The sequence below is a fragment of the Haemaphysalis longicornis genome, unplaced genomic scaffold (assembly GCF_048455015.1).
Source record: "Haemaphysalis longicornis isolate Haplotype H1 unplaced genomic scaffold, Haemaphysalis longicornis Haplotype H1 scaffold_9, whole genome shotgun sequence".
NCBI classification, from domain to species: Eukaryota; Metazoa; Arthropoda; class Arachnida; order Ixodida; family Ixodidae; genus Haemaphysalis; species Haemaphysalis longicornis.
Genome location: NW_027526460.1, coordinates 146,744,931 through 146,762,035, shown reverse-complemented (window position 1 = coordinate 146,762,035; position 17,105 = coordinate 146,744,931). Strand labels below are relative to the sequence as shown.

Here is a 17,105-nt window from a genome sequence, read left to right as displayed (position 1 = left end):
TTGTCAGAGAATTTTTCAAAATTTTAATTGTTCTATTTTTCTTAGTTCTGGGTTTTTGAAAATTCTGTTCCACCAATCACCTCCATTTACGCTGTTATAACGACTACAGGGGTTGCTGCCGCCAAATCTGCATTTTTGTCGAAATGTAGAGCGTTCGACGGTCTGTCGTTCTTGCTATTTTTATTCGCTTTGACAGCGGAGCTGTTTATCAAGTCGTGATTTTTCGTGTCAACAGTTAAAAATACCGAGAAATTGCCCGAGCGCACGCACTTGAGTGCGAGCTACGCGGCGACGTCCGGGTAGTTAACTAAACCAAGAAAATGCCTAGGTGTGCGTTCCTCAGGTGTGCGTTCCTCGCGGTGGCCGCCAAGCGTCCCCGCACATGTTTGCCGTGCCAAGCACGCCAACTTAAGCAGATTGGCCAAGATTGTCCAAAACGAATAAAACTCTAGCGATCGCCGTAATCGTGACCAATACTTGCTGGGAACGAGAAAGGCGCGCCATACCATGCCCCCCTCCAAGGTTATATGCAATGATTGTCGCTTCCAGAAAATGAAAGAATCTCACCATTATAGAAACAATGATGGAATACAGGTCGTAGCAGCAGCGAAGACGGAAGCCGGGTGCAATCGTGGACTTCGTGAGGGTCGTGATGGTCGTGAAAGTTCGCAACGATAATCGTGAAGGTTGCGTACACCTTCGCTACCTTCAAGTCTAACGCCTTAGTGCGAGGTTCCTTCACTTTCTATTTAACGCCTTTTTCGGAATTTTTCTTGTTTATTCTTAGGTTTTGTCTGGAGATTTATAGAATTAATATTTGAGATTTTGTTGAAAGGTTTTTGCAAAAATCTTATTTTTTCTATATTTCTGACTCTTGTTTCTCAAAGTTCTGTACGACCAATTATCTCCATTTAGGCTATTGTAATGATTATACTTCCGCAAATCTGCATAATTGTGGAAATTTGGGGCATTACACGGTCCTGGCAGGGCGGTACTCGGCAAAGAATGCTACTCTATAAAAAAAAACTGCAATGAAATGTCATATTAGTTGCCGGATGTTTCCATTTTGCCTAAGCCAGCATAAGAAGAGGCCAATAATGTGAAGATCCTTCGACGGCCATATCACGCCTTAAAATCTGTGCGAAATTTCACTTCAGTTTAATGATGTTGAGGACGGCGGAGCAATGCAACCGGCTGTATGCGCAAAACATTTTGTGGCAGTGTAGTATTGCACCTGGGAAACCATAGTTAAAGTTGGGTGTTGGTAATCGTACCCGTCTTCAAGACACACAAATATTACTTGTTCTAAAACAAATTTTTAATATGTTAAGATGGATCTCTTGCGGTTTTTCTATGCTTTTTCAAGGTGTAGATAATTTAAGAAAGAAATTAGTCTACTTTGAACGCATTTCAAGGGAACTTGTCACGTTCATAGCGCATGTGTATAAAAACACTGTGGCTAGCAGGCTACGCGATGAAAGTTTTCATAAAATACCTCATACCTGATCACATAATTCTGTGTTATTTTACGCTCAGGATATAACACTCAGATCAGCCACATTCGAACGTGTTCTGACGATTGTGAATGGCTACACGTTATTCCCAAGGGGTCAGAGCTTCTCAAGTGTTACTAGTAGGGGGCTTAACAAAACGATGCTAGAAGCAAATAGTAATCAACGTGGTTACGGGATCGCATGTGACCCGCGGGGAAATAACAAGCGGAAAAGCAGTGCTAACCGAAAAAGCACAGTGTTTTCGGTTTGCATGAACTACTTTCGGCAATTGCAGTAATGCGCACTTGCGTACCAGCCAACGTGACTACGCTGGCCTGTAAAAATAAACGCGCGTCTCGCAGGAGCGTGGCACTCTCAGACGAGACGGACGTGTTCCTAGCCTGGAGCCCCATCATGCACCTGTCGGGGTTCTTATTCACCATGCAGGCGATCTGCATTGGCTCGACCTCCGTCATTGTATCGCCCGCCCTCACGGTCAAGGAGTTCGTCGATGTCTGCAATAAGTACACGGTTCGCACACCAAACTAGCCAAGACGCATCTCGATTTAAAAATTATTCGAACCTGGTGTGCTATTATGTTGAACATTACCGTAAAAACGCTATTTCCCTCAGTGCCGAGCATGATGGGATTAGAAGTGCATATCGCAAGCAAGAACAGGAAGTCTTATATTGAACTTGTCATCATTACTGACAAGTTCATAACTCCAATACAAAAGAATGCAGAAATATGAAGAGTTTTTAATCACATATAATAAATCGAAATTGAGAACATCCGCTAACCGTCCTTGCAAGAAGAGTTCGGGGAGTTTATATACGTATACTAGGTTTATACGAAGATGTATACAGGGAATATATGGTAACGTAGACGCGTTGCGTTCTTATAAACTGTCGAAATCAGATGCTGCGGGCCGGTTAAACAACCATAGGTGGCGGCCTTTGAGCGGAGTCCTCCAATCCGTACATTATAAATGTACCCAATAAGTTGATTTGATTGAGTGTTGATTCACCACTAAAAAACTACAATTCAAGGGTAAAACAGTGTGATAAATTTGAGTTTCCTGAAACTTGGGGTCATATCAAACGAAGTCGAAGAATGATCAACATTTGGGCGAGTTGAAGGATCAACATTTGGGCGAGTTGGTACTGGTTATGTATCATCTTGACGAAACAGCGTAAAAAAAAACGGGAACACTAGGAGAGAAAGACGACAGGACGACGCTGTCGTCCTGTCGTCTTTCTCTCCTAGTGTCCCCGTTTTTTACGCTGTTTCGTCAAGATGATACATAAGAAGTCGAAGAATTACAGGATCGAGGGAGTGCCACAAACACAATCCATAGCGTTATACAATTCTTTTTATCTGGAAACTTCACGTGAAATAGGTGTGTGCATACCAGAAAGAAGGTCGAATTTATTTATAAATTTATTTATTTATTTAAATATACTGCCAATGCCTCACGGGATTCTCGCGGGAAGGGTATATACACAGTACATGTCAGAGTTTTCGAGCACTGTGGGGTTACACAATCGGTGGACTGTAGTACACATTAGACACTCTACTCGACATTTAGTATGAAACATTGCCCATGGAACAAATTTAAACAAGGAATGCACACGTTTTACAAAAGTAACATACCGTACAGGCTTTGATAATAAATGTTCCAACATTCCTCTGCGTACGGGATTACTGAATATTACTCTTCATTACAGACCTTCTAAAAAATTCATGATTTCGTGACAAGATGATACACAAAATGAGTTAACACGCACATTCACACGGTGATAACAAGTTATAGTCGCATCGTGTTATTTTCATTTCTACCAGTCTTAAAAACTCTGTTAAACTCGTGATAACAGTTATTGAGTTGCCTAGAAAATTTTATTCTAATATTGCTAATGGAAAGAAAGCATACTTGAAACTGTCTACGATGAACCGGTATTCTCTTAGCCTATGGGGATGTTTTAGTCTGGTTAGCCTTGTTCGATCAACGGATATATAGTGTGAGGCCTCTAAATTGAGGTGACCGTGACTGAGTGGAAACAAAAAATTGTTAAGCTTAAGCTTTTAAATGTAAGCTCCTCCTAATTTAAAGGGAGGCACTAAAGTCTTAAAACCGCGCCATTGCTTCGCTGTTTCTTGTAACTTGGTTATCAGAGGGAATTATTTGAAATGGGTCAAAAGCGCTGCGGCACGTCTGAAAGGCACTGAATGTAGGCACGGTAATCAAACCATTACCGGTGGAGATTCTAACATGTCAGTTCGAGCGAGAAATTGAGAAGGTGACTTTGATGCAACGCGGTAACATTGGTATTTAGCAAAACTTGTTGCTGAGCTAGTTGGTACATAGTTCAAACAAAGTTAAAAACGTGGCGCAAACTAGACGGGACAAGAGAGACAAGAAACACAGATACAGGCGCCTGTATCTGTGTTTCTTGTCTCTCTTGTCCCGTCTAGTTTGCGCCACGTTTTTAACTTTGTTTGGTATTTAGGGTAAAGCAGTAGAAACCTAAAGAGCTTTGTACCACGAATGCCAGCAGAAAGGGGTTTAGCTCATATAAAGGCAAGAAATCTATTAAATGAGCAAAAAGCTGAAGTTATGTTCTGTTGCGTGTCTAAATAGGTCACTTACTTTACATTGCAATTTCGACTGTTCGATTGTGCCATATTCAGCAAATAGAGCAATAGAAAGGAAGGATTGTCTTAGAAGTTCGGTGGAGGAAAAACAGCGCCGAGCCTCATCGCGCGAATAACTGGAAGTATCTAAAAAAGGTGTTTAAAATCTGAGGGAAGTATCTGAAATAAGTTCTGTAAAAAATAATAAAATACCATATATACAAAGAACAAATAAACATAACATAAACACTTAAAACTCTTACAAAACTTTAAAGTGAAACTTATTGAAAATAAGGAACCGCAACGTAGCAACAAAAACATAAAACGTCTATTCAATCCCCCCTCACGCGAACGGATAAAAGAATGAAAAAAAGCTATAATAGAAACGAATAATAACAATTTTAATCGAGAAATACAAAATATTTAAAATACAAAAATTGGCCAATAGAAAACTGATAAAACTCGAAAATAGCTGGCAAAGCCCCAATAGTTCCTTGCAGTGCCACGCCGCTATTACTTGAGAAACAAAAAAAACAATCTACTGTGAAGGTAAAAACGCCACCAAAAAGGCGTCGTGTTCCTTGTACCAGGACAAAAAAAAACAACAAAGTTTTTACTCGCGTCGTCTCCAGCGGTACAAAACAGGACACAATGAAGACATAAAAAAACGTGCGTTGTGATGGTTGAAGTGCGCAGATCCCGACAACTGCCTCCAGCCACCTAAAAAAGAGCGCTACGAAGAGAAATGAATGGGGATTTCTAAGCTCTGTATTACCGCGCTGAGGTTGGTAGTTCCAGACCAATTTTCTTTATTCGCTTATTATTTGTGACATACAACTTCCTTTTCACCAGTACTCGCAACTCGAAGGACCATGTAGTAGACGGACACTGAACTGGGCACCGGATGTCTTGCATCAGCTCCGTATTCACATTCACACCCGATCTGATCATTCCAAAAGTAAATGTTGCCAGATTATACGTCATTTCTGTCATTCCGACCTGCTATATCGCAAAACCTTCACTGGGATTAGGCATATTCTGCAATGGTGGGTACTGTTTTGTGGCCGCAACATTTGTGCTTTTGTTTTTCGGAGCTTGAAATCCACAGACAAGCTGCTGTAGCAACCGGTTAAATGTGCAGCCCTGCGCTATCCGTCCATTTTCCCGCTGAGCCTTGTCTCCCGCTAGGTAGTCGAGCAACCGACCACCGGGCTTTGAGGCGGGGGCATGATCAGCGCAAACGTCCCTACAGCGACCACTGCAAAACCGAAGGTTTCGCCGAATGCAGGTGACGGCGCTGTACAGTTTCCCAGGACGGCTGTACAGCCTCGTGCAGGCGATGAAGAGCAGCGGCACGCAGGTCGACAGCATGCGCAAGCTCTGCGTGGGCGGCGGTCCGGTGAACGAAGCCCTGGCGAGACACGTGCTGGACGCCTTCCCCAAGCTCCGCAACCTGCGCAACCTGTACGGCCTCGTCGAGTGCGGGGGCCTGCTCACTTCCCCGGGGCTGAGCGAAATCAACTGCGTCGACGTAGGCTTCCCCACGCCCAACGTCGAGCTCAAGGTAGGACGTCGACGTCTACGAATTGTATAGTTTTTTTATCACGAAAGTGTTTTATTGCGAGATTCACGAAGATTTCACTGACGTCATATCCGTCACGAAAATGGCACCAGTACAACGAAACAATCAGCCTGTAAAGGGTACACCCCTGCACATGGGGTCTTCTTGCGGGGAAGCAACCTTTAGTACTAAAGAGTACGTTATACTTCGGGTGTTTCGTGTTCGCGTTTTACATTTTAACACGGCCGTGTATTATGTAGGGATACATCAAGATTTCACGGACGTCATATTCGTCACGAAAATGACGGCAGTACACTTTTGGCGAAGCGACCCGCCAACAAAACGTCGCTCTCCAAGCACACCCACAAGACAGCCGCCAATCCCGGAAACATGCTCAGCTGCGGATTTCGCTGCATATTTCACTATTATGATTTACCGATTCCTATGACAGATGAATCAACTCCAGTTTTTTAAGTACGAACGGATCGACACATATTAAAAAACAGCGTCCTTCGGATCAAGAAGGTTAAATGGCAGTTGACAACCACTGATTTACTGTTCGCTGGTGGAATCATTGTTCCCTACAGGAGCGGTGCCGCTGCTTCAAGATTTCAACTATAACCCACCGCGGTGGCTCAGTGGCTAAGGCGTTGCGCTTCTCAGCCCAAGAATGCGGGTTCAATTTCCGGCGGAGGGACCCACTTTCCTGATGGAGCCTTAAAGTGAAAACGCGCGTGTGTTCAAGATATCGGTGGTCGTTAAAGATCACAAGATGGTAAAACTTATTCCGGAGCCCCCCATATTTCAACTATGTCAACTATAATAAGTTGTCGAACAGAAGTCGACTAGGCACTTGCGTAATTTCAGTGATTGGTGACTCAATTTTCCGCACACGTTACCAATATACAGGGCACTCAAAATTAAGGCAACCGTTTTTTATAATCAGGCGCTTAGCACTACAGTGAGTTTTGCGCCCAGGGGGACACAGAAATAAGTGGTGATTATTGATCCCAGTGGCTTACCTAAAATTTAATGATTAACGTTTTAGTGGCTAAAGTAAGCAGGCACGTTGGTATTGAAAAGTTACACGCAATCGTGTTCCCATGCAGTTTCATTTGGCAGAATTTTTCCAGCGCATCTCTATTCCGAGATATCGAACCGGGAAGTTTAATTGCCATTCGCATGATTCCGCACGCCAGACCCTTAAGGAAGGCGGAAAGCTCCTCTGTTGTGCCATCAAAAGTTGGAGAAAGTGGACATAAGTCATTTATGTTTGATTGCTACATCAGTCAATTCTAGTAATACTGCAGAATGCTCCGATATGCCTGGCATTACCTCACATGATGTTTGGACGGTAATCGAACGACTTACAAAAAACAAGTAAACTATAGATTTTGAGTGACCCTGAGTCCGTGTGTAATGTTGGACTTCTTGCTCTAGGTCAAACGTAAAGATGATATCAAATTCCCTTAATGCATTAAAGGACCCTGCCGATATCAATCATCGTTTCAGAGCGATTATTTCGATTACCGGGTCTGAAGGTTGACCAATACACATAGGACAGATTAAAATCGCCTGATAGAATTATTCCGTCCCAAAGCGTGGCATATAGATACCGTTTCAGGTTTTCAGGGATGTTACTGTGAGAACTGAGAGGAATGTAGAAAGCACCCACAACGTACCTAAAGACAGACTGCACTTTGTAAGCGATAACTTCTGCACCAGGCACGTCACGCATTCTTTTCATACATAAGGTTTTATTACACACGATAGCAGCACCACCACCCTTGTTTTCACAGCCTTTTCTGTGCACGCTGTATCCCGCAGGCACAAACTCCTTGTCATAATTTCGCACATTTAACCACGTTTCATTAAAGTTGGCTATATCAACTCTGTGAGTCAACAACAATGCATCTAGCTCAGTAACCTGGTTAGCAATACTTCTACAATTCACTCAGTTTGTCAGAGTGTCAGTTTGTCATCCTGTTGCCGCCAATTTTTATGTTTATTTCGCCGATAGCGAGAACCGGTAGTTTTGCTCCAACCGAACATGGCGTTGTTCTTGCCTATTTTATCAAAAAGGAGCTTCACTTCTGATTCGTTTTTCTTTAGAAGCAAAGCTTTTTACATCTACCCCCCAAGGGTTCTTTCGCGACCATTGGTGTCACCAGAAAACTCCCGCGAACAAATAAAAACATTTACTGGCACCGCCAGGAATCGAACCTGGAACTAACAGAGTAAGAAAGCCAGGGCCCGTTGTCTTACCGATTTAGCTATGAGCCCACGAGGAGAAGGGCAAGACAAGTGGCGCACTGACCAAGCACATCTACGGGTTTAAACCCTGCATTCTCGCTGAATGCCACGCGATAGCGATTAAAGGAAGCTCACACCAACCCATGGCATCTCACTTAAAGTGCGCCAATGTGCTAAAGCCTGTGGCTTCCAGTACTCACGTAGAAAACCTCAGCTGCTTGTCCGCCCTCACGCCAAACGACACCATAAGGAACACATTAAAATACTCCTCGATGACCAGGCCATCACTCCAAGACCCAGCATCAAGACTCTGAGCCTACATCTTCAGGCCAACACTAAGAGTGACGTATCCTTGCAGCGCCTCAAACACAGAATCAATAAAATCATATACATGATCATGCGAGCCGCCACCAAGAATCGAGGCCTCTAGGAATCCAATACCTTTCGATTACTTCAAGCTTTTGTCCTCTCGAGAATCACTTCTCCTCGGCAAGGAGGACATAAAGATGCCTTATATAATGATTAGAAAGGCGGTTCAGCAAGCCATTGGTCGTCCCATGAGTGCGTCTCCAGAGAGGCTGCTTAGCACGGGGCTCTACAACACGGTGGAAGAGCTGATAGAGGGTCATCTTTCTAACCAGAAGCTCCGGATGAGCAGAACTGCGGCGGGTCACCGCATCCTTCACCAGATTGACTGGGCAACAAAGAATGTCACTCCGCTTGATGTACTCCTGGACTTTTGGCGACAACAACTAAAGATGCTCCCTTTGCTTAGAAATATGAACCCCCACCCGACGAAGGTCACCGACAAGCACGGGCTCAAGCACTCAACACCACCCTCGGTGGGGGTCATGCAGTTATGTACACAGACGCCTCCCAACATCGAGGGCAGCGGTACGCCATCATCGTGGCTACCTCCAGAACCAACCTCCTGGCTTGGGCCTAACTCCAGACCTAAGACATTACGGCAGCAGAAGAGGCAGCCATCATCTTGGCTCTCCCTCAACCAGGGGTTCGTAAGGTAGTCACCGATTCCCAACAAGCCTACCGGAATTACCAGTCGGGTTTGGTGTCCCGATTTTCACGGCGTGTGCTAAAAAACCACTCACCAAATGGTTTTATTCAGCTCATCTGTACACCCGCCACGCTCCCATGGAGGGCAACGAATACTTCCACCAAGCCTGAACGTTTACCGCCCGTGCTATGGAGCTGCACGAGAACAGTCACCCGTTTGTCTCATTTAGGGACATAACCCAGCATTATCGCCTTCTGAGACAGACCCTACCTTCGCCTTACCCCGAACTTTCCATAGAACAAACTACCCTGCGGCTCATACAATCCGGCTCCTTCCCACATCCGACACGTCTTCACTTAATGCACCCGAATTCCTACGACGCTGCATGTACATTTTGCTCAGAAGTAGGAACACATTGCCACATAATCGGGGTGCGCGACTTTAGCCCTGAGCACCCTCCTCTCTTGTCGTCAACTGCCGCACAAGAGCAATGGGAGATGCTGCTGTCCAGCCCCTGTCTGCCTACCAAGCTTCAGCTGGTGGACAGAGCACAGGCGGCACGGACTGAATATGGGCTACAGTGAAGAAGTAACCACTCCCCTGGGTCGCACTCTGGGCCATTCAGAAATCTGAATAGAAGTATTTCCTCCTCCCCGTTCTCCTCTTCCACCTCCTCCTCGTCGTCCTCCTCCTGCACTTCCTCCTCCCGCTCCTCCTCTGTCACTGCCACCGATCTCGTCGCCTCGGTCCGCGACGTCAGAGGCGAAGTGAAATCGTCTAACACCGGGTTTGACCTTTAATTTTATAAAAAAAAGGGTTCCACCCATGTGCTACACCAATACAACTCAACCAGCCACCGTTCATGCACCATGCATTAATTTAACCGTACCAAGAATATCTCCTTGAAGTAATAGAGGGTGTGGTTAAGTGCATTTGACTTCTCTCTGGTTTCACTATTTGTAGAGCGACGTGAGTGAATTTAGGTGACGTTGCATGAGTAATCGTTGCGGGTGCCGGTTACAGCTTTTCTTTCCAAACACTTCACAGGGTGGATTGGCGCTTTTTTTGTCAGCTGAGATGTTGGAAACTTTTTTCTTATTTCTCTTACCCTGTAGAAAAAATCTTCCGATATTGATACTGCACTTCCCTTAAAGGGACACTGAAGTGAATATGTCAAGCTCCCGTTTTTGCTTGCACTGCGTAGACTGGCTCAAATTAGCCCACTTTTCATCGTTTATCCGGTTGACAAATCGGTAATTATTTTACAAAGCGCCAAAGAAGAAAAACTACCATGCGCGGTTTGCGGCGGCCGCACCAACTAAAGCTGTGACGTTGGGAGGAGCGGTACCGTGATTGGACGATGCCCAATGTGAGCAACCAAACAAGTTTCGGTTTCGGTTTCGGTTCTGTAAAACACAACCTGCGGCGTTGTTGGATGGGCATTCTCAATAACTCAGTAATCATCGTACCGCGCTTCTGCCATGTTGTCAGCTGTAAAAATGCATAAAGATAAGCCTCCCAGGACGGCTTGGAATCGTAGCATTCACTAGCCGAGGCCTACGCAGTGCATGGACGCCCTCCGAGTACCCGCAGACGCACAAATGTCATGCGCTTCCCCCCGCCCCCCTATTTGGAGCTTGCCTCACTCATGTCTGTACCGTAAAATGCGTGTTCGCACCAGGCCACCAGGCCAAGGGTCTGTTCATTCTGGCCTGTGCCCACTGCCCGCAAGCAGTCGGTGCTTATGGACAGCACGCCAACGAGAACTCGCTAGCGCGCCAGTGCCAGCCTGCGCGCGTTCTGTGAACTAGTTCGTGGAGCCATGAACGTTGCGGCCCAAACAAAGGTGAACTCAATGTAGAAAACATCGGCAGAAAACAAAAAAGTTAACTTACAAAAAAAAAAAAAAAAAGCACGTACCCGCGGGGACTCGAACTCGTGACTCGCAAAACACTCGGCGGTGACATACCTGCAGCCTTGGACAACTCGGCCACGAGACGGGCTGCGCCGACAATGGTAATATTGGGTATATATTGTACAACCAGTTTACATTTTTATTTAGTTTTGGCATTTCAAGCAGCTTAGGTGACTATTTGTTGTATTGTGCTCGTGCAGTAAGCGTCCCCCGAGTTTCCGCAATAGCTCACGTCTAGCAATTGCATTTCGTAGACGGAAAAGAGTTCGCAGATGCGTAGTCGTGCTGCTGACCGCTGTGCTTGTTCGCCCAGCGCAAAAAAAGTGCTTCCCGCACCCTATTTTTACGCTGTACGGTAAAAAATAATAGTTGATTTTATTTCCTTAGTACCTATATTGACTTCGCTGACTCTTCTCCCGCCTTCAAGAGGCCTTATATTTTCCTACTGGCGTACCAGTCAGCGAAGCGCCGCATGTGCGCTTGTGTAGCGCGCGCTTGTGTGAAGCGACCTTGACTTGGAGCTAGATACAGTGTACAAACTAACCAAGTAAAGAAAGGCCCATTCTTCCATTCACAAACGTGTCCTGGCTTCGTTTCAACTGAGCGAACGAACTGCGACGACCCGTCGTCGTCCGGCGGACGAAACGCTGGGCCGACTGACTCTGTCTGAAGGCCGGGGAGCCCTGCAGATAGCTCAGCCAGTTGCGAGCTCGGCTCCTCTCGACGTCACACGAAAACGCCGCAGAAAATGGGCGAGCGTAAAGAGAGGAGGACAGCATTTTCGAATTAAGTTTTCTACTAAATAAAAGCGCGTAAACGCGCCCAGAGTGGTCGTAAAATGGCCTGGGGACCCCGGACTACAATTTGCGCAAGTAATCCCGCAATGTTTACATATCACTTCAGTGTCCCTTTAAATTAAGCGGTTTACAGTTCTTTATAACTGCAAGTTTTTCTGGCTAGTCAAGGAACTTTAGAAAAACCGGACGGCCATTAGTTTTGACCTTCTGCCGGATTCGCTGACATCTTTCGCTGCCCGAGATTGTAACCTGTAGCCTGTCTCTTACACTACGACATTCTACGGTCCCTGTCACTGATCTGCACCCTGATAACGCTGATCTGCTCCCAAACCAGCATCCTCGTAATGCTTGCAAGAGACGTACTATTGCGAAAGGCCTTCCAAATAAAGGCTCTAGCGAGATATCACGAAACGATCTGGGCAATACACAATGCAGACAGTGTGCCAGGGAGGGAAAGGTGTTGTGAACTACGAACGAAGTTTCATTGCTGATCTCAGCGCAATGAGAACACCTACAGATAAGAAATGGAGGAGCGCAGGCAGGAAGCTAAGACTGGTTTCGAGATCGGTATTTTGGAGCTTTCTCTAACACGCTTTTAACCCGCAGTGCAACAGAAGCTTTTAGGTCAGATTGTTGAACAATATTTTGTTTCATAATGCGTTGCATTCTCGTAATCTGTTTTCTTATTTTTTAGAACAATGATAATTTGCGCAGATTGCGCTAGTGGTGCATAGCTGGAAAAACAGCAGAGGTGGCGACCGCTCTCCCTTCATCGGAGACCTGGCTATTGCACCTCACATGTATTTCCGAACTTGCCGCTGAAAGTTATTCACGACAGCTAGATCCGTGTCTTTTCGCCCGCATCTCACGTCTATCCCAAAGTGGACCGCGCTGGCGTGCGCTAGAACCCGCGGTGAAGTCCAAATCCAACGCCCACGCCATAAATCAAAAGAAAACTGCGCGCCCAGAATACAATTATAGCTCATTTGGATAATCGCCGGTTTCGTAACGCAAGGGACGCAGGTTCGATTTCGACCATGGCCGGTGTTTTTTTTACAGCGAAAGCTACACTACGTTACCTCGGGCGCTCTTCGCGGGGTGACCAGTTTTGACCTTGAGAGCTAGAGATCAAACCACACCCCCTTCCGCAAGCACCCGGCACGGAGCAGCGGTCCGATGGCGGTGTGAGACAGGCACAGGGGATAAATAGGCTTATTCTTGGATGAAACCAGCGCGAACCTAAACGAAGACAGAGGAAGTGGAACACAAGAACAGCCGCTGCTCTAAAAACTGAAGTTTAACATCAAGAAGGGTGAATACAAACACTTACCATAAAACCATAAAAACACTGCGCATGAGCAAAACAAGTGTACAAAAGCCACGGTGATAAGACAACTAGATAGACACCGGCTACAGTCAAGGCCCACGCAGATATGCAATTTCTTTGGGATGAAGACACACGCTTGCTAGGCTGACACACTTCTCTGTTCTTTCTGCTATGTCGAATGCTGCAATAATTTCGCGGAGCGTTTGTTCACGGTGCCTAAATAAAATGTCAGTGGCACAAAAACTAGGTTTACCACCGCGGCACTTAGTACGATGTGAAGAAGGATGTAAGGGGAAGTGGGGGGGGGGCTTCAATGACAATTCATGCTCTCTCAAACACACGTTGATACAACTTGTGTTCCACTTCCCTTGTCTGTAAGTTCGGACTGGTTTCATCCAAGAATACGTCTTTCCAATTAGCCCAGCTTGCCACCCTTCTGGCGAGAGATAGGCGGGGAGAGAACGGAGACGTGCGCGGGACCCACGTGGACAACTGGCAAAGCTTCCGGCACAAACAGCGGCCCGATGGCTGAGAGAGATATGCGGCGGGGGAGAGATAGAAAAAGAGGGAACGGAGACGTGATGATGATGATGATGATTGCTTTTGGTATCCCCTTTGTAGCGGTGTGGTGAGGTGTCATCATCACATCATCATCATCACCAGCCTGTCTACGCCCACTGCAGGGCAAAGGCCTCCCCCAGTCTTCTCCAATTACCTCGGTCCTGTGCCAACCGTGACCAATTTATCCCCGCAAACTTCTTGATCTCATCTGCCCATCTAATTTTCTGCCGCCCCCTGCAGCGCTTGCCTTCTCTAGGTATCCACTCTGTTACCCTTAACGACCAGCGGTTATCTTGGCTTCGCATTACATGCCCTGCCCACGTCCATTTCCTCTTCTTAATTTCTACCAATATGTCTTTAACACCGGTTTGCTCCCTGACCCACTCCGCTCTCTTCCTGTCCCTTAATGTTACACCTAGCATTTTCCGCTCCATTGCCCGCTGAGTCGTTCTCAATTTAAGTTGAACCCTCTTAGTCAGCCTCCAAGTTTCTGCCCCGTAGGTCAGTACCGGTAATATGCAACTGTCATACACTTTCTTCTTCAGCGACAATGGTAGGCTGCTATTCATTATCTGGGAATGTCTGCCATATGCACCCCACCCCATTCTGATTCTTCTAATTATCTCTGCCTCATGGTTGGGATCTGGGATCACAACTTGGCCTAAGTAGATATATTCGCTTACCACTTCCACTGCCTCGCCACCTATCTCAAACTGCTGTGCTGTCCCGAGGTTATTGATCATTACTTTAGTTTTCTGCATATTAATTTTCAGGCCCACGGTTCTACTCTGTTCGCCCAGTGCAGAAAGCATGCTTTGCAATTCGTCCCCCGAGTTACTTAGCAACGCAACGTCGTCAGCAAATCTGAGGTTACTGAGGTATTCTCCATTAACCCTTACTCCCACCTGTTCCCAATCCAGCGTTCTGAATATTTCTTGTAAGCATGCTGTGAATAACATTGGAGAGATTACGTCACCTTGTCTGACACCCTTCCTTATAGGTATTTTACTGCTCTCCCTATGGAGGATGATGGTAGCTGTAGACCCATTGTAGATATCCTCTAGTATTCTTACGTATTGCTCATCTACCCCCTGGTTCCGTAATGCCTGAATGACTGCTAGGGTTTCGACCGAGTCAAATGCTTTCTCATAATCTATGAAGGCTAAATATAGGGGTTCATTATACTCAGCGCACTTCTCTATCACCTGATTGATCGTGTGAATATGGTCCATTGTTGAGTAACCTTTACGGAACCCTGCTTGTTCTTTAGGTTGACTGAAATCTAAGGTTGCAGAGATTCGGTTAGCGATTACCTTTGTAAATACCTTGTAGACGACTGACAGTAAGCTGATCGGCCTGTAATTTTTCAAGTCCATCATGTCGCCTTTCTTATGAATTAGGATGATGTTCGCGTTCTTCCAAGATTCCGGTACCATTGCGGTCTTTAGGCATTGCGTATACAGGTTTGCCAGTTTTTCAAGTACAATTTCTCCGCCATCCTTCAAGAGGTCTGCTGTTATCTGATCCTCACCGGGTGCTTTGCCCCCTTTCATTTCTTTCAAAGCCTTCTTTACTTCTTCGGTCGTTACTGGTGGGATGTCTATCTCCTCTGAACTACTGTCTCGCTCGGCATAATCCTGTATGTCCCGGCTACTGTACAGATCTCTATAGAACTCCTCGGCCACTGTGACTATTTTATCCCTATTTGTGATGACATTGCCTTGCTTATCCTTAAGTGCATACAGCTGATTTTTCCCCACGCCAAGACGTCTCTTCGCTGCTTTCAGGCTACCTCCGTTTTTTACAACGTATTCGATCCTCTCCATATTATACTTCCGTATGCCAGCTGGCTTCCGCTTATTGATTAACTTCGAGAGCTCGGCTAGTTCTATTCTGTCAGCTGCGGTAGAGATTCTCATGGTTTGCCGTTTCCTGATTAGATCTTTCGTCTCCTGTGAAAGTTTACCAGTATCCTGTCTAGCCATAGTGCCCCCGACTTCTACTGCACATTCCGTGATAATGCGTGTAAGGTTGTCGCTGGCTTCCTGTGTCGTAAGCTCGGCTTCCATGTTAAGGGCGGAATATCGGTTCTGCAGCGCGATCCTGAATTCTTCTACTTTATGTCTTACTGTTAGCTCATTTATTGGCTTCTTTCGTACTAGCTTGTTGCGGTCCCTCCTCAAATCTAGCCTAACTCGAGATCTTACCATACGGTGGTCACTACACCTTACCCTTCCGAGCACTTCCACATCCTGCACAACGCCAGGGTGATCGCATAATATGAAGTCTATTTCATTTTTGTGCTCCCCATTCGGGCTCCTCCAGGTCCACTTCCGACTCTCCCGTTTACAGAAGAAGGTATTCATTATCCGTAGGTTATTCCGTTCTGCAAACTCAACTAGTAGGTCCCCCCTGCTATTTCTACAGCCCAGACAATAGTTCCCAACTGCCTTGTCTCCAGCCTGATTCTTGCCTACTTTAGCATTGAAGTCCCCCATAACTACGGTATACTGTGTTTTTACTTTAGCCATTGCCGATTCCACATCTTCATAGAAGCGTTCCACTACTTGGTCGTCGTGGCTGGATGTGGGCGCGTAGCCCTGCACCACCTTGAGCTTGTACCTCTTATTGAGCCTAATTACAAGACCTGCGGCCCTTTCATTAATGCTATAGTATTCGTCTATGTTGCCAGCTATGCTTTTATTGACTAGAAATCCCACTCCCAGTTCTCTTCTGTCCTCTAGAACACGGTAACATAGGACGTGTCCATTTTTCAGCACCGTAAAGGCTTCACCCGTCCTCCTAACCTCGCTAAGCCCTATTACATCCCATTTAATGCCTTCTAATTCCTCAAACAACACTTCGAGACTTGCTTCGCTAGATAAGGTTCGCGCGTTAAACGTTGCCAGGTTCAGATTCCATTGGCGGCCTGTCCGGGTCCAGGGATTCTTAGCACCCTCTGCTACGTCACAGGTCTGACCGCCGCCGTGGTCAGTTGCTTCGCAGCCGCTTGGGACTGAGGGCCGAGGGTTAATTGGCGTATTATCTTACCAAAAAAAAACCAATAACCTATGTTGCTGTTGCTGCTAATCTTTGTTACTCTTCGTTTAATACTAGCGCTGCTCTTAGGGCAGGCGCAAAGCAAAAAAAAATTATTCGCACAAAACGCTCATTTTTTTTCTGTTACAGGTGGTAGCTGTTCTGGGCAGCATTCCCCTCTCTGCTTTTCGTCCACGAGCATTTAATCTTCTTTTCGTCGTCTCGACAGCCTTTAGGTGAACTCCCTCTGTGCTACCCTTAAATCCTGGGGCTTCTGGAAACCAAATACTTCCCTCGTGTAGATTTGGATGGGTAACCTCGCATTGTAACACTCGGTGACGCATAAGTTGTTTCTTTTCCGTGGACCACGCATACCCATCATTTTGGGAGTACTTCCCCACAAACTCTTTGTTCGCATGCAACCAGCTGTAGCCTCAAAAAGGGAAGCACTGCCCTTGGAAGTATCGTAGAAATTTTCTTTCATGATGTCCAATTTCCCATCCCTGTACATC

At 46.0% G+C, this 17,105-nt stretch overlaps 1 protein-coding gene across 1 annotated transcript in view; it reads left to right on the top strand.

Annotated features, from left to right (window-relative positions):
* LOC144153480 (uncharacterized) overlaps positions 1 to 17,105 on the top strand; it is a 185,644-nt gene that overhangs the window by 50,799 nt on the left and 117,740 nt on the right. Inside the window, exons 6-7 of the mRNA XM_077685122.1 lie at positions 1,856 to 2,024; positions 5,414 to 5,689. Coding sequence (XP_077541248.1) covers positions 1,856 to 2,024; positions 5,414 to 5,689 — 445 coding nt within the window. The remainder of the gene's footprint in view (positions 1 to 1,855; positions 2,025 to 5,413; positions 5,690 to 17,105) is intronic.